We start from the raw sequence: 18,987 nt of genomic DNA on the forward strand, positions 1-18,987 counted from the left end.
TCTAATGTTTTTAGTCGTTTATGATTATTGAAATGGAGTGAGCAGACCATAAGGTCTAAATATTTCCTCAAGACTTAATTGTATACTTGAATCACCGGTGGTAAGAATCCTAAAAATACCCATATAAAAAGGGAATTTTAATATATTTATAAATCTCAACTGGTGAGTATAAATTTTCCCTGGCAAATTGGTCCTTTAATTTTATATATTTATAAAAACCCTAAAAAATACAATTTCCCAAAATTTAATATATTTCAAAAATTCCCAAAAATTAATTAGTCCCTAAAGTTTTGAAATATTATAAAAATTAGCCAAGAATGTTTGAAATATAAAATCCCCCTTGGAACCTCAACGGATTAAGAGACTGTCGTTTCCTAGTTGCCGACTTGTTCGTTCGGTTTTTTAGAACATTAATAAAATTATTAATAAATTAGGATAGAAAATGAAATTTAATTTGTTAGATGTGGAGACCAAACTCATTCTTTAATTTATATGGATAAAAGCTGTTGGAGTTTTTTTTATAGATGAACTCTTTATATAAAGAGTTTTAATGTTATTTAAAGATATGTAAATTAATTTAAAAATACACATTAAAATGATAGACAAAGTAGGAGTGTGATATAATAATGGAAGAGTGAAGGCTGATAATGTTGGTGGAAATGCGAGATAAGAGAGTCGTCCAAATATTAATGACCGTTGAAGGGTTGGCACCTCTTTATTACTCAACTATCCATTAATGCTCTTTCCGTAACTCCACTCCTACACTATCGCAGTTCCCCTAATAATTTATTTACAACCTAGAGAAATGCTATAAAAATTTATATTTCACCACGCACTATGTCTATTACTTATTTTTAAATTTAACTTTATCACAATTTAAGCAAACCATTAGCTAACGTTCAATTGAAAAAATTTGGATTAAATTGATCACTCTGATCACTGTAACATAAAAATAAACGGAAACTTTTGTCTGGTTTGCTGACCTCACCAGTTTTTTTCTCCCTTGCAATTTATATTACATGCACTTTTATGCACTTCACATATTATCTCTGTGTTTGGTCTCTGCATTTCCCTCCAAGTAATTCAAGTTGAAGCTATATATATATATCTATATATATATATCTTATATATAATACACTAAGTGGGTGTCGAGTCTCCACTGTTAAAGAAAATGAAATTATTTATAAACCGCTTATTTTGATGACACCAAAAAGCTTTGTGGTTACCGACACGAAAATTTGTATTTGATAATCTTTTCTTTGTGAAATTATTTATCCAAGCTTTTATTATGAAGTTTTGTTTTTTAATCTTTTCTTTGAAGTTTACGGGTGGGTAGATGAACACTCCAGACGGAGAAAACATGCCTATTTTGAATATAAAATTTCTCTTTTTGTCATGTGCTTTGAACTATAAGTAAATAGAGAGATTCATTCATTTTTGCCATCTTTTAATTTTGTAGGTTCCCAAGTTTCTTGATTGGTTGGTGTAGAAGCTGGGCGGTGGATTAGTTCTGTTTTTGGTGAAACAATCTACCAATAGAGATTTTTTTTCTTTGGATTGGGAAGTGGGATTTGTTGGGTTCAGTAAAGAATTAAGCAGTGTCAGACTTGTATAAAATCTCAATTGGTTTGTTTTCAGATTTGTTATAGTTAGAAAGATTTAGCATCAACTTGAACGACTTGTTGAAATAATTGGAAAGTTTTCAGTAGTAGTAACTTATAATTGAAGGTTTTGAGTTCCATTGTTATTGTTGAATAGTTGAATTCTTGGTTGTAAAAAGATGGTGGGAAGTATTGAGGTGATGAATCAAAATTTGTACTCAAATGGGACTATCAGAATGGTAATTGTATGGAAGAGAAGCTTGATGAGTTACGGCGCTTTCTTGGCAAGGCTGATGGTGATCCATTGAGGATTGTTAGTGTTGGAGCTGGTGCTTGGGTAGTGTTTTTGCTGCTTTGTTGCAGATACTAGGTCAGTTCCGGGAGAAGGTCCAGATCAGGATTTGGAGAAGGCCTGGAAAGCTGTCGATAAGCCACCGCAGAACATCTCTTTGAAGTGATAAATTCGAGGGAGGATGTATTAAGGAGGTTGATACGGCGCTGTGCCTATTTGAAGTATGTTGAGGCAAGACTAGGCGATCGCACTCTTTATGCAGATGAGATTTTGAAAGATGGCTTTGCTTGGAACATGATTGACACCCCGCTGTGTCCTTTGAAGGTTGTCACTATTTGCAGGAAGCTGTTTGGGATGCTGATATTGTAGTGAATGGGTTGCCTTCAACTGAAACACGCAGGTGTTTGAAGAGATAAGTCATTATTGGAAGGAGAGAATTACCTGCCGATTATTATCTCTTTGGCAAGGGGTATTGAAGCTGCACTTGAACCTGTTCCTCACATTATAACTCCTACACAGATGATTAACAGAGCAAGTAAGAGTTCTCCTCTCATATTTATCCCAATGCAATCTAGAGAACATTTATTGTGTCAATACAAGTTTATTTGGTAAGTTGAATATTATGTTGTTCAAGATGTAATGATTTTAATCTTCAATTGATAACAGATATCATAGAAAGAGTTCTTTCAATGTTCCTCTAGATTCATTGGATTTGAAATAAATAAAAATAGGATAATTTTAATGATTTTAATCAAAATAAATTTTGAGATGTTTTATGATAAATATTCTTGGAAGATAATTTATAATTATAAAAAGGAGATAAATGCATAAAATAAAGGATAAATGCTAAAAATATAATCAATCTAAAACAAATTCGGGTTTTAATAATTTGGTTGATAACGAGGATTTATCTCTTCATGAAAAATAAAATAAAAAAATTAAAGCATTTAATAAAAAATGACAAAGGAATTTATTGAAATGCCCTTGCGGTTTTTTTTTTTATGCAGAATTGAATGAATAGAAGTGTTTTAATGCATATGAAACCTTTGAAAAGATTTTTTGGTAGTTTTGGAGACTCTAATAATGCTTAAGAAATATTTGATAGGAGAATTATGAAGAACATGAAAACGTCATAAAGACATAAATCTCGTGAAATTTGTAGAAAATAGAAAATGGATGATAAAAATATGAGATTTGAAACCAAGGCTATGCAAGTGTTTTAATAAATGTTAAAAAAAAAAAAAAAAAAAAAAAAAAACTGGTTTGTGAAATTTTTGACTTTTGTCCTCCAAGGAGTAAAATTGTCATTCTACTGCCCATATTTGTGAAAGACAGTGTCTTAGGACTAACATGAGTTTGGGAGATTGAAAATTATTTCTCCTTGGGTTTTTAAGAAAATTGACTTTTACACTTATTGATCCCTCAAATGGGCCCAATAGGCTTCTTAGGATGCTTTAATACCACCATATCGTAACCTGACAAAGGTGACTTGGGTCCATTGGCCTAAAAAAGAGATAAGAATACTTACTCTCGGCCATATCTTTCGTTGAGACAGATTTGGGCCTCTTGTTACAGAAAATCCTGTGAAATGATGTTGGTAGGATCCTTGGTTTTGAAATAAGAGATTGATATCTTTTGATGGGCTTTAAAGCAAAAAGTGTTGGGCTTATCTATGAAAATGTCAGGGGCTTACATGTTAGAGAATGTCACATTGACAAGTAAGGCCCATTTGTAGCTCTGTTTTGTCCTAGTCCTTGACAAAAATGGCCACCAACAAATACAAAGATAAATTTGTTATTATAAAATCGAATTTCTTTAGTCCACTCATTAAGATAACCCTTGAAAAACTACCTTCCATGAAGTAAACTAGCAAATAACATTCCCTCCAACCACCATACATCAAGTGAAATTTCAACACCTAGGCTGTATTTAAATTCTTAAACATTTTGCTACCCATATTATCTTTGTGCAATAATATATTCAAAATTATTGTTAATTAAATATTTATATTTTGGCATAAAAATATTTTACCTTTAATCAATAATATTAAACACATCACTCTTGGATACATTGTATATCATATGATGCCGAGCTTTATTATGGAATCTAAAAATAATAAGGGCTACTCTTGTTAGATATACAAGTAATGTTGACCAGCCTTACCTTTTCAATTCAATAAAGAAGTGAAGGGTCCAAAATAATTTCTATATATCCTTCTGTCAACAACATGGAATGAGGTGTATTTTCACCTCTACCTCTTCATTTATTTTCTTCTGGAGGCACCACCAAGGCTTGAAGTCGACACTCGTTGGTGTTTGCTTATTTATCACTTAATCAACAATTAATTTAACACCTCTTAATTTTATTATACCTCAATATATAGTACTATCTTATTTATATAATGGTATAACTCCATAGTTCTTGTCTTTAATCAAACATGATATGACATACAATATTAATATTGATAAAATTAAAGTATGATATATGAAAAATAAGACTAATAATTAACATAGTATTTGACAATATCAAACATAAAATATACCCTTTACATTACTAATCTCACACCCATATTAATAATCTTTTTTCAGAAATTATAAGAGTTTAATTCCTAAGAAAATTCCATAAAATAAGATAAAAGAATCGATGAGCAATTAAAATAAAATAAAAGACACGCATATTATATATATTTGGTAATTCTTTAATTATGACGTTTTGATATTAATATAATTAGGATTATATTTAAATACGATTGGATGTAATTAATTAAACTAAAATGATATTTTATAACTCAAATAGATAATCTTCATAAAATTATGGTAGAACATTTTAATCTGAGAAATTTCGAGAATATAATAAAAATACTACTATAAAGTCTTTTAGAGCATTTCCAATGGTGCTCTTTGTTTTAAAAAATATTTTTCATATAAATAAAGAGTCTTTTCATTAATTTCTGAATATAAAGAACAAATTTTTTATACAAATCCAATGAACTCTTTAAATTTAATGAAAATTGTTTTATTTTCAAGAAAGAGACTTAATGGGAGAAATAATTAATAAATAAAATGCATAGAAACTTGTAGTTTTAATGTTCTGAAAACCGAACCGGGCCTTAACCTGGTTAAGGGTCTGGTTCACGGTTTGACTGGTTTGATCGGTCAAACCGACGACGTAAGCTTTCCAATTTTTTTTAAATTCTGCAAATTGGTCCTTTAAATTTTATATATTATAAAATACCCTAAAAAAATTACAAATTAGTCCCCAAAAATTTAATATATTTCAAAAAATTCCCAAAAAATTAATTAGTCCCTAAAGTTTTGAAATATTATAAAATAGCCATAGAATGTTTGAAATATAGAAAATTCCCCCTTGGAACCTCAATCGGATTAGAGAGACTGTCGGTTCCTAGTTTGACCGACTTGTTCAGTTCGGTTTTTAGAACATTAATAAAATATTAATTAAAATTAGGATAGAAAATGAAATTTAATTTGTTAGATGTGGAGAGCCAAACTCATTCTTTAATTTATATTTAAAGGATAAAAAGCCTGTTGGAGTTTTATTTTTATAGATGAACTCTTTATAATAAAGAGTTTAATGTTATTTAAAGATATGTAAATTAATTTAATAAATACACATTAAATAAATGATAGTACAAAGTAGGAGCAGTGTGATATAATAATGGAAGAGTGAAAGGCTGACTAATGTTGGGTGGAACACATGCAGAGATAAGAGAGTCGTCCAAATATTAATGACCGTTGAAGAGGTTGGCACCTCTTTATTACTCAACTATACCATTTAATGCCTCCTCTTTCCGTAACTCACTCTCCTACAACTATCGGCAAGGTTACCCCTAATATAATTTATTTACAACCCAGAGAAATGCTATAAAAATTTATATATTTCACACGCACTATGTCTATTACATTATTTTTAAATTTAACTTTATCCGACAATTTAAGCAAACCAACTTCAAGCTAAACAAAGTTTGCAAATTTTTGCAAGCAAAAAAATGTTGGATTAAATTGATTGTCAGGTTATGTACCAATCTTCTTCTTGATCACTGTAAACATAAAAATAAACGGAAACTTTTGTCTTGGTTTGCTGACCTCACCAGTTTTCTTTCTCCCTTGCAATTTATATTACATGCAACTTTTATGCACTTCACATATTATCTCTGTGTTTGGTCTCTTGCATTTCCCTCCAAGTAATGCAATTGAAATTCAAGTTGAAGCCTATGTATATATATCTATATATATATATATACTAAGTGGGTGTCGAGTCTCCACTGTTAAAGAAAATGAAATTATTTATAAACCGCTTATTTTGATGACACCAAAAAGCTTTGTTGTTACCGACACGACAAGATTTGTATTTGACTAATCTTTTCTTTGTGAAATTATTTATCCAAGCTTTTATTTATGAAGTTTTGTTTTTTTAATCTTTTCTTTTGAAGTTTACGGGTGGGTAGATGAACAAACTCCAGACGGAGAAAACAATGCCTATATTTGAATATTAACATTTCTCTTTTTGTCATGTGCTTTGAAACTATAAGAAAATAGAGAGATTCATTCATTTTTGCCATCTTTTAATTTTGTAAGGTTCCCAAGTTTCTTGATTGGTTGGTGTGAGAAGCTGGGCGGTTAGTTCTGTTTTTGGTGAAACAATCTACCAATAAGATTTTTTTTCTTTGGATTTGGGAAGTGGGATTTTGTTGGGTTCAAGTAAAGAATTAAGCAGTGTCAGACTTGTATAAAATCTCAATTGGTTTGTTTTCAGAATTTGTTATAGTTGAGAAAGATTTAGCATCAACTTGAACGACTTGTTGAAATAATTGGAAAGTTTTCAGTAGTAGTACACTTATAATTGAAGGTTTTGAGTTTCCATTGTTATTGTTGAATAGTTGAATTCTTGGTTGTAAGAAGATGGTTGGAAGTATTGAGGTGATGAATCAAAATTTGTACTCAAATGGGACTATTCAGAATGGTAATTGTATGGAAGAGAAGCTTGATGAGTTACGGCGCTTTCTTGGCAAGGCTGATGGTGATCCATTGAGGATTGTTAGTGTTGGAGCTGGTGCTTGGGGTAGTGTTTTTGCTGCTTTGTTGCAAGATAGCTATGGTCAGTTCCGGGAGAAGGTCCAGATCAGGATTTGGAGAAGGCCTGGAAGAGCTGTCGATAGAGCCACCGCAGAACATCTCTTTGAAGTGATAAATTCGAGGGAGGATGTATTAAGGAGGTTGATACGGCGCTGTGCCTATTTGAAGTATGTTGAGGCAAGACTAGGCGATCGCACTCTTTATGCAGATGAGATTTTGAAAGATGGCTTTTGCTTGAACATGATTGACACCCCGCTGTGTCCTTTGAAGGTTGTCACTAATTTGCAGGAAGCTGTTTGGGATGCTGATATTGTAGTGAATGGGTTGCCTTCAACTGAAACACGCGAGGTGTTTGAAGAGATAAGTCATTATTGGAAGGAGAGAATTACTGTGCCGATTATTATCTCTTTGGCAAAGGGTATTGAAGCTGCACTTGAACCTGTTCCTCACATTATAACTCCTACACAGATGATTAACCGAGCAAGTAAGAGTTCTCCTCTCATATTTATCCCAATGCAATCTAGAGAACATTTATTGTGTCAATACAAGTTTATTTGGTAAGTTGAATATTATGTTGTTCAAGATGTAATGATTTTAATCTTCAATTGATAACAAGATATCATAGAAAGAGTTCTTTCAATGTTATGGTAAGCATAACTCCTTTCCCTTCTCCCATCATTCATGATATTTTTCCGCTCTTTGTAATAGGGAACTTATATGTTGTTCATTTATTTGCCTCTCCCTTGCAGCTGGTGTACCCACAGAAAACATACTTTATCTTGGTGGACCAAACATTGCCTCTGAGATTTATAACAAAGAATATGCTAATGCTCGAATATGTGGAGTTGAAAAGTGGAGGAAGCCTCTTGCAAAATTTCTGAGGCAACCCCATTTTGTTGTATGGGACAATAGTGACCTTGTCACTCATGAAGTCATGGGCGGTTTGAAGAACGTCTATGCCATTGGAGCTGGTGAGTGTCATTTCTTTTAGGCGAATAAAAGTAAAGTATGGCTTCAAAACCAACAGTAGCTCTGTTATAATGGTTATATTTCTTTATGATATTCTTGTTTCTTGTTCTAGTTTCTATATTCTGTTCTCATGGAAATGATTGAAAAATCGGTTTGCTGAACTTTGCATTTCAAGAAGGCGGTGTAGCACCCATAGGACAGAAAGTAGAGTCGGATCTGAATTTCTTTGCATTTCCTATTAGAAAGATTCATTCAGAGAACACAACGAAAAATTCAGGCTAGGATGCAATACTAATAAAAAAGCCGTGCCTTATGGCCTGTGCTTCAAAACTCAATCATACTGGGATCTAAGGATATTATTTTTTCTGCATTTAATTTTGCCAGCTAGAAATCAAGATGATCTAAACAACCCTATTTAGAAATTTAGTAACCATCATATCATGCATCAAACACTAGGTATCTGTGACAACATTATCAGATGCACGGTTCATTTGAAGAAACAAGTTTTGGTGGTCATTAAGTTCCTAATGTTTTCCAAAATAGCTTTTTGATATTAGTTAGGAGGCAATCAGTCACATCATGGATCTGTGAAAACAAAAGACTCAACTGTAATTGTAGACAGCGAAAGAATAGCATTAACCTTGATTCTACACTATAGAAATAACATTGTGAGATAAAGGTCCTGAAAATCTAAAGTTTGAAGTAAAATGTGATAAAACAGGAATAAGATAGTATAATGAACTCTTTCAAGTATTTAATACTAATAATACTTGCTTTATCTTTTGGAGCAACAAATCCATTTTCTGTTAAATTTTTTCAGGAATGGTTGCTGCTCTTACCAAAGAGAGTGCTACCAGCAAATCAGTATACTTTGCACATTGTACATCCGAGATGATATTTATTACACATTTATTGGCGGAAGAGCCTGAGAAGCTTGCAGGGCCTTTGCTGGCTGACACATATGTAACCTTGTTAAAAGGTCGTAATGCGTGGTATGGGCAAATGTTAGCCAAGGGCGAACTAAGCCGGGATATGGGTGACAGCATCAGTGGCAAAGGAATGATTCAGGTACTAATTTTGATTTATCTGGTGAAGTGCATATGCAATCAGTTAATCCTAACAAATGGCCATTTAACAAAAATATGATCTTCTGACTAATTGTTTCATTTTCTAAATAACTATGCAATCAATGCCATAGCATTGGAATTTTGTCTTCATTTGTATTATTACTAAATGAAATCACAGAAAAGGAAGAACTGACAAAGTCAGATGAGGCAAATTTTATGATGTTTGTTATGCTTATATGCAATCATCATTATAAACTTGGACCGTTATCGCAGTTCTATATAGTTTTTCTTTTCCCATTTAAGTTTGCTAAGTAATATAATGCTAAAACTGCATTTTCTTTTATGACTTTTTCCAGGGTGTCTCTGCAGTGAGAGCATTCTATGAACTTCTTAGTCAATCAAGCCTAAGTGTCTTACATCCCGAAGAAAATAAGCCTGTTGCTCCGGTTGAGCTTTGCCCCATCTTAAAGACGCTCTACAAAGTACTTATAATAAGGTTCATAATTTCTTAATTCCCATGATTGAATTCAAATGCCTCGATTGCGTATATATTTTAGTTTTACTATTCCAAAGAACTTTGCTTCCCAGTCCTTTTATCGAATTAGTAGAAATAACTCTAGTTTGTTTGTGATTTATCTGGGATTCAGGGAGCAGTCATCACAAGCTATTCTGAAAGCACTGAGGGATGAAACCTTAAATGATCCGCGAGAACGCATTGAGATTGCGCAGAGCCATGCTTTCTACAGGCCTTCACTTCTTGGCCAGCCATGAGTATTTATATGGCATGGCAGAAGTGGTGTTGGGAAAACATATAATTATATAGAAGCAACTGTTCAAACATTGAACACAAACATACTGGTTTTGTAATGAACTCTGTATTTGTCTTGATATATTGAAAGCGAGTAATTGATTTTGTCTAATGTTTTAGTCGTTTATGATTATTGAAATGGAGTGAGCAGACCATAAGGTCTAAATATTTCCTCAAGACTTAATTGTATACTTGAATCACCGTTGGTAAGAATCCTAAAAATACCCATATAAAAAGGGAATTTTAATATATTTATAAATCTCAACTGGTGAGTATACTAATAATCAGTACTGAGTAATGACAAAGTATTCATATCCATACAAATACAAGTTTCACTTAGGTGGTGTTTGTTTTTTTATTTGAAAACTGAATAGAACTGAATTGGTTTAAAATTTAAATACTGAATTGATCCGAATAGTTAAATCTAAATGATATATTTGTTTATTTACTCTTGTTACGGGTTTGAAGTTTCACATCTAAAAGGCTAACTTATTAGGTAGAGGGACTCCCCCCTTATAAACCCAAGACCCCTCATTTCCCTTCTGATGTAAAATCTATGACATTTTGTTAAATTGTTTGTTTTTAAGATAAAAATATCTTAAAATTATAATTTGGACATATATGCCCCTTTCATATTAAATAATAACGTTTTTAGTTTTATAAGTTTGAATAATGCAAGAACTAATAATTTTGACAAATATAAAAACAAAAACTTTGAAGATGTGAAAAATATATATAGAAATTTCGAAGTAAAAAATGTTGGGCTATTAAAAGTAATAACGTTTGAAGTTTTACTAGTTTAAATAATGCAAGAACTAATAAGTTAACAAATATAAAAACATGAACTTTGAAGTTGTGAAAACTGAAAAAAAAAAAATATATATATATATAAATTTTGAAGTAAAAATGTTGGGTTTTGAAAAGATATTGAAAAAAGTCTATGTAAATGGGTAGAGATGTAATTATAAATACTAATATATAAGGATAATGATGTCAACACAATTAAAACAAAATCCATTTACATTATTGTCCATTAAGTGAAAAGTAAATTTTTTTTTTTTTTTTTTTTTTCAATTAACTGAATTTGAGGGAAAAAAAGTGAGTATTAAGTTAAAAACAACACCACCAAAAAGACTAGAAAGTAAAAATAAACTTAGATTCAGACTCAAGTTGAAAAACAACAGGTCTTAGTGAAGGACGAGAGGATGAAAGAACAGTTGCTGCACAAAAATGGATTCAGAGCCCCTTTATATATCAATTAGGCCTACTATAGGAATGAACAATGAAATTGTAAATGTTTTTCCAAAACTAGTGCAAAACATAAAACAAACATGAAGGAAAAAAAAAAAAAAAATTCAAATTGGTATTTCACAAATATGTAGAACAAGTTGTGCACAAATGGATTCAGCGCACCTTATATATCATTAGGCCACTATAGGAATGAACAATGAAATTGTAAATATTTTTTCCACACCTAGCAGCATAAACAAACATGAAGGAAAAAAAATTCAAATTGGTATTTCACAAATATGTGTACTTATTGCTAGGATGACAATTTTCCCCACAAGACAGTACCCACAATTCCCCTCCCTGTTCAGGTGGGGATTAGGATAGAGATGCAATAGTCCGGTCAGATTATCCTTGCTTCAGCCAGCTTGACCCCATGACCCTAGCCCGGGCCATTACAGAATGTCGATAATGCCTAGCCCGGCTTGACGGCTTTTTGTGACTCCTAGTCGTGATCCATTAACTATAATTATTTTCTCATGGGCGATCTTTGATATATATATATATATATATATATATCTATATATATATATATATTGTCATCTGTTAACTTAATTAATAGTATCTCTTGCTTTAATCACCATTTTTTTGTGTGTATAGATTAATATGGTGGACAAGCATCTTGGTTTGACTAAAATCGCAATTGATTGTTATCATTATTCATTTCAAAATCATAATCAAATAAATAAATTTTCAATTTTTTTTTAAATGATAAACTCAGGCCGAGCCTGGTGTGACTGTCCTGGGCCCACCCGTACCTGGCATGCCCTAAAACCATACCTAGGCCTGTTCCCATCCCCACAAACAACGGGTAATGCCCGACCCATATGGTCAAGTACTCAAAAAGCTAGTACAATTGCCATATCTAGATTAGGATGGAAAACCATCCTTGAATTATTTTCGGGTCAGAGAAGGAGACTGTATCCCCTCTTTGCCCCATCCTGATCCCTGAAAAAACTATTTTAATTCCGTATTAAAAATGTTGAGCAAACGACATGTTCCCACCCAAGGTTTAGCGAAATGACAAGTTTCCACCCCTGGTTTCATAAATTCTAGTTTCCTACCCTTAAAGTAACACCGTTTCGTTATTAAAGCTAAAATAGTCTTTTCACATAATTTGAAATTAAAATGTCAACGCATAGGGAAAAGTTGCAAAATGTATGTAAGAGGTTACGTTTGGCAGCGGGATGATGGCAGAATACTGCGCAAAAACTTTCTCTCCGAAGCTTTCTGATTCAAGCTAGAACCTTAAATCTATGAAAACCAAACGATAACCACACCCTTCAATCGACAGACCACCATACTCGTTGGTAACACAAAAATCATTGGCAAAAACAATCGAGTTATTGTCTTTATCATTCACGTTTGGCGAAACAGAACGTTAACCATAAATCGGTGAAGACCAAACGACAACTAGAATCTTAACCATATAGAAACCAATCCAGTTGCTTGGTCTATAACCTTAGACGAGTGGTTGACAAAAAGATAACCTTGAGGGCTAGAGGAATACAAGGCATCGACAAGAAGAGGTCGTGGAGTGAAGAACACTCGGAAAAGACAAACGATAACTAGAACCTTAAACAGCAGACCATTTACCAGTTGCCTAGTTTGTAACCCAAACATGTGGTCGCCAAAGAAAACCCTAGGGGCTAGAGGAACACGAGGCATTGACGAGAGTGAGAACCCTCAGCAAGTAGAGGGCGAGTACCTTCACCGATTAAAAGAAGACAAGACCGATTGACGATGTGAGGAAGACAATGGTTTGAAGAGAAGCGGACTATGGCAACATGGTTTCAGCTAGGTATATCACATTGCCTTTTTTTTTTTTTTTTAGTTAAAAAATGAAATGGAAATATTATTAGGGTTAGGGTTGGTGGCTTTTTGGTGGTGTTGGGGTGGTGGTAGGTGATTTGGTTGGTGATCTGTGTTTGGCGGTAGTAGTAGGGTGGTGGTATGGTCGTGATGGTGGCGGTGTGGTGGTGTTAGGGTGGTGGTAGGTGAATTTTTGGTTGATTAGGGTTAGAGTAGTGGTTTGGTGAATTTTTGGTTGATTGTTTGTGTTGCATGACATTGCTAATGTTGGTGGTGGTCTATGTTTGGTGGTAGGGTGATAAGTGGTGAAATGATATACATATTACATGATTTTATGGGTAGATTGTGGGGAATTCATGACTTTAATAGATTATTTTTATGCAAGTTTCTTTATATATTTCTATTTTTAAGAATCATGGGTATGTGTATGAGTTTTAGGTTTTTAGGCCGAAAAATGGTGACTTTATACTCACATGATGGTTGGAGGCTTTGGATGTGCTAAAGAGAGAAACTAGATTGTTAAGCAAAAGAAATAATGCGAAATTGCTGGATGGTGCCGTGGTATGGTTTTTCTGAGCCGCGGCATGGTTTTTCTACACCGCGGTGTGAAAAGATGATTTGGGGCAAAAAGTTTATGTCGCGGCGTGACAAAGCTTTCGGGTTGTGGAAGAATTCTGTGCCACGACGCCAGAAAATCACGCCGTGGCTTGGATCGCGAGAAAAATAAAAACCTCACTTTTTCCAACTCCAACTTAAGCTTGTATTTTCCCAAAAACACCCCTAGCAAAGGAAAAGTATAAATAAGACTTTGTAATTTATTTTAGGGATTCTCTTTGACCTAAATTGAGAGCCACTTTGTAGCAAGAAAGAGAAGGAGATTTTTCCTAGAGTTTTGGAATATTCTTGCTTTTGGGGAATTGAGGTTTGCTTTCTTTATGTCAATGTGTAACTAAATTCTTATCTAGGGATCCAATGTAGCCTAATTGGAAGGCTCTGTATTAAACATATGTTATTGTTATCAATTTAATGGAAATCTTGATTCATTCATGTTGTTAACTTAATCTTTAATTTTCATTATTGTGTGACAACACTTAGTGTGAATTATTAGGTTGTATGTGTTGAGATTAGGCATATATTATGTTTTAGTCTTGAAGAACTCATGTGAATGAATGATTAGTACTTTGCACATACGCCCTGACAGAGTACTAGTAGGTTCTTGATTTCTTGAATATCTAGTGTTTGTGCATACGCCTTGACATATGCACCTTTATTATTGATTTCAAGTATTCTTGTGTTTAATGGATTTTTAATTCATAGGCTGGACTATATGCCCTAGCTAGTCTTGTGTTAAAAATACTAGGTTAATCCCGAAAGCCTTATGGTAATACTTGATTTAGTGAATACGAACCCTAGAGATTGAATTGATAAACAGAAGACAGATGTTTGACATAGAGCTAGATAGTTATTGGAGTCTTAGGTTTTGGTCAATTGGGTTTTAGATAATTTCAATAGTTGTTTAATTTAGTTTTATTCAGTTGTTGCTTTTAAAGTGATATTTCTTAATTCTTTATTATTAATTTTAATTGAAGTATAGTTATTAGGATTAGTAAATTGCTTACAAATCTCTGTAGGATCGACCCTTGCTTTTGCACGCTAAACTATGAGAGTGATTCATGCACTTGCAAGGTTATAAAATTGTTCATCATAAAGTCGTGGTATGGTGGTGATGGTGGTTGTTTGATGGTGTTAGTATTATGGTGGTGGTGTTAGGGTGGTGGTACGGCTTTTTGGGTATATTGGCTGGAAACCAGTGTTTGTCTTTGTAAGAGTTAATGAACTCTTGTCAAAGGTTAGATATCCATTTTTAAGCACAACGATATTGATTTGTGAAGGAGTTTAGCAAGTTGATTAATGGTTACCAAGTTAAACATTGAATCAATAACCATGATCATGAAAAATAAAGAACACAAGCATATACATGGTTCAGCTAAAACCTTTATTAGCCTAAATCCATGGGAACTCGTCCAGATTAAAGCTAATACATAAACCATCAAACATTACAAGAACAATCAGAGTTGAATTTAGATACAGCAAAGTAAAACTCCCTGTTCTACAATACATTAAACTTGACCCTCTGATTTCCTTAATGCTTTGTTACTCTTGGATCACTTCACACTGAGAACTCTCCTGGTCAAGCTTAAGCTCCTCTCAAGCTTCAAATGCTGAAGACACGCTCCAGCTTTAGCAATGGAACCATGTTCCGACCACCATTCAACAAAGATGATAGATAATATGATTTCAGCACAAATACATAAAAAAACATGATCAAGAATAAAACCCTTTGAATAAATTCAGAGCACAAACAAAATGAATATTTAGGTTAGTTCAAAACAAACGCAAGAAAGAAGATGATAAAGGGAATTTCTTGCTTAACAATTCTTGCAAAGTCAGCAAACAAAAGCTGACATGTGTTGGCCCAAAAGGGGAAAGATCTCCACCAAACTTTTAGGACCATAGCCTAAAAGGGAAAAACAAATTCCTTGGACCACTTGTGGGTTTTAGGACAACTGTAAGTGGTTTTCACAACAGCATATCATACAAGGGAAAATATCTCAATCAGATAATGAAAGTATGCCACTTGGCAAAATAAATTAGACATGTAGATGCTTGTACAGAAGTAAAATGTGTGTACATAGTTGAATAAAAAAGCAACACGCATAAGTCTAACTTCAGTGTGAAAACACAAAACATTTGTGCACATACTCAAACACAACATGTATAAGTTTGACTTTAGTGCGTAAACATACCACAGCTGTGCACACACCATAAGTTTGACAAAAGTATTAGCAATCTTAAAAACTACCTGGTAGTACTTACTGATCTCTTGTGTAATAACGTTGCATACCTAGAAAAATTACCATGGCTTTATCACTACCTAGCATTATTTTGTTTTGAATTGTATTGGTGGTGGTCTGTTTTAGTGGTATGGTGCTAGTATGGTGGTGATGGTGGTTGTATGATGGTGTTAGGGTTGTGGTGGTGGTGGTGGTGGTGGTGGTGGTGGTGGTGGTAGTGATAGTGGTAAGGTTTTTTGGGTATATTGGCTGGAAACCAGTGTCTTTAAAACTGTCTGGCAGTACTTGATGACCTCTAGTGTAACAACGTCGCGTACCTAGAAAAACTGCCATGACTTTCTCACTACATAGCATTATTTTGTCCTTAATTGTGTTGGTTGTGGTATGTGTTTGGTGGTAGGGTGGTGATGGTGGTTGTATGATGGTGTTAGGGTAGTGGTAGATTTTTTTGGTGTATTGGCCGGAAACCAATGCCTGACTTAAATACCTAGAAAATCTGCCACGAACTTCTCACTGTCTACCATTTTTTTTTTTTTTTGAATTGTGTTGATAGAGTGTTTTTGTTTGGTTGTGTTTGTTTATATAGGTTGAAACCAAAGTCGTTTTGACTTTAAAATTCAAGTGTTTGGTTTAGAATATGATATATTGAATGTTGATCTGGATGCGTATAGTTATATACTATTTATTAAAGATGTGGAACAATGTGTGGCTGATGAGAACGAGGTTGTCCAATTGTACCATAATGAGAAGTTCAAGGTTAAGGTTGAGTTATTTTTATCAGGGGTTAGATACTTAATGGATAGGGAAGATGATATGAAGTTCATTTTTCAGGAATAAGGGATTAGAGGCATGAGATTAATTAGGATCTATCTAGAAGCCCAACCATTAGGTTATGTTGAAGCTAGATGCTTATTAGAAGCACCTAATCAATGTGAGAAAGATAATGACACTCATCCTAGGAATGGAAGTGATGAGGCTCCTGTGAGGCAGGATAATGAGGTACATGAAGTGGGTATTCTAGATGAGTCCCATTGGAGTGACAAAAGTGATGATGATAGAGACAATGAGGTTGGGCAGGGACGTGGTGAGGATGAGGGGAATGAACATGGTGGGGTAGAAGATGGGTAAGGAAGTTGTGGGGTAAAAGGGAAAAAAAGTGGGGGCTGGAGGATGGGCATGAAGTGGTGGGGAATTGTCTGAATACCATGAGGACAATGCATATGAAAGGTCTAGTGATGATGATGATGCAGTCTCTAGGTTTAGCAAAAATATGAAGGGTTAACAGTTTACATATAGGGCAGATGAGAAAATCTACTTCAAAGTTGGTCAAGTGTTTCTAGAAGTTGATCACTTTAGAAATGTGTTTCAAGATTATGTAATTTAGAGACGGCTTGCTGTAAAGAAGTTATACAATGAGAAAAGAAGATTTAAGGCATAATGTAAGCAAGAAGATTGTCCATTTCATCTATATGTTGCTATGATAGCTGATTAAGTATCTTATCAGACTAGGAAGTATGAGCACACACATACTTGCATGAGGGTTTACAATAATCTTGATGCAACAAGTGCTTGGGTGTTTGAAAAAATGGGAGAATTTATCAGATCACAAAAAGGCCCATCAATTAAGCCTTTGGTAGAGGAGTTGACTAGGAAACACTATCTACATCATGTAATTCATATTTATTGACTCTTGTAATAATGTTTATAATTAATAAAAAGGCTTTCTCTACATCATGTAATTCATATTTATTGTATGTCGTAATGTATGTCCTAGAATGGTAGAACCGTGACGAGGGTATCGAGTGTTTTAAATCTTGGTAGTGAGGACCCTATGATCATATATGGTGGCTATTCTAGAAATGTCCATAGCCCTAGTATTATTCTGACTATGGATACAGATAATACGATAAGATTATCATAGTGTTGAACAACCCTATAGAAAGGCAGTGACTAATCTCACTTGTCAAGGTTGTTTATCGATAACCTGGTGCAACACATGGGTGTTTGCCATAAGTGAGTTCACTGGACAAACCACTTGAGGATTCCACATAGATCGTAACCCCAGTGTCTGTGGAATAAATTCTCTAACGGATGGTGGTGCATGTGATCCTTAGACTATCACCGGAACGCCTTGTGCACAATTGGTGTAGTTTAACACTAGCCCAACGTAGTTATATGCAGAGCTATCAAAATGGTAGTGATTGGCTACATCGAGAAGTGTATCAAGACTATGGTGGATTGACAAATGATTCAACACTCCCAAGTACAGGAGAAATCATCTCACTAAGCAATTCGGTAAATGGCAACGACACTAAATCTATGGCCACAATGGGATTGAGTTGTAGCTCAATCCAATCTATTTCCGATTGTTGGTCCAATAACCGAATACCAAGATGTCAAGGATATCTGAGGTTGATACTACTTCTATATCTCAGCCTTGATGAGATAATGAATGATGAAAAGATTTGATTGCATAATAACCATATCGTTGATAGGTAAGCTGTTTCACTGAATTCGAATTTATTGGGTGACCATGATGCCTTGCTAGAGGTCAATCATGGTCTGTGTTTAGTGAGACGATCGATTGGGTGTCATTCCGATACTACTCACTGCCAATATGATGAGGAGCCTTCGGGTCGCACACATAGAAGACATATTAAGGATAAATAAGTGAGAAGTGTATTTTCATCTTTTAAGATGAAAGAATATTTTGGTAATTTCACAGTACAATTAAATTTGCTGAGGTCGTTGCCTATATTTAATTTCATATGGAAATTAAAATAAGTGATATTATGTAATTATGTATTTAACTATATATATAATTATATATACACACACACACACACACACACACATATATATAGGTGTGTGTGTGTGTGTGTAAATGTTATATTAATACTAATATTAATATTAAAGATAATATAAAATCAAATTCAATTTTGAATTTGAAATTAAATGCCATGTGGGAATTACCTTGAATTGGTAATTGAATATGTCTAATCTAATTATGGAATTATTTGATTATAATTCCAAATTAGATTAGGGCTTTGGTTGTGCACTATTTAAGNTTAATACTAATATTAATATTAAAGATAATAAAAAATCAAATTCAATTTTGAATTTGAAATTAAATGCCATGTGGGAATTACCTTGAATTGGTAATTGAATATGTCTAATCTAATTATGGAATTATTTGATTATAA

At 33.6% G+C, this 18,987-nt stretch overlaps 1 protein-coding gene across 1 annotated transcript; it reads left to right on the forward strand.

The window, feature by feature from the left end:
• Positions 1-6,536: 6,536 nt before the first annotated feature.
• Positions 6,537-9,916, forward strand: LOC116139483 (glycerol-3-phosphate dehydrogenase [NAD(+)] GPDHC1, cytosolic). The gene is made up of 5 exons (XM_031425148.1): positions 6,537-7,470; positions 7,736-7,957; positions 8,776-9,023; positions 9,379-9,518; positions 9,670-9,916. The coding sequence occupies exons 1-5, from the start codon at positions 6,813-6,815 to the stop codon at positions 9,791-9,793; spliced, it is 1,392 nt and encodes a 463-aa protein (XP_031281008.1). The 5' UTR covers positions 6,537-6,812; the 3' UTR covers positions 9,794-9,916.
• Positions 9,917-18,987: the final 9,071 nt, after the last annotated feature.

This window comes from Pistacia vera, unplaced genomic scaffold, assembly GCF_008641045.1.
Source record: "Pistacia vera cultivar Batoury unplaced genomic scaffold, PisVer_v2 Contig110, whole genome shotgun sequence".
NCBI classification, from domain to species: Eukaryota; Viridiplantae; Streptophyta; class Magnoliopsida; order Sapindales; family Anacardiaceae; genus Pistacia; species Pistacia vera.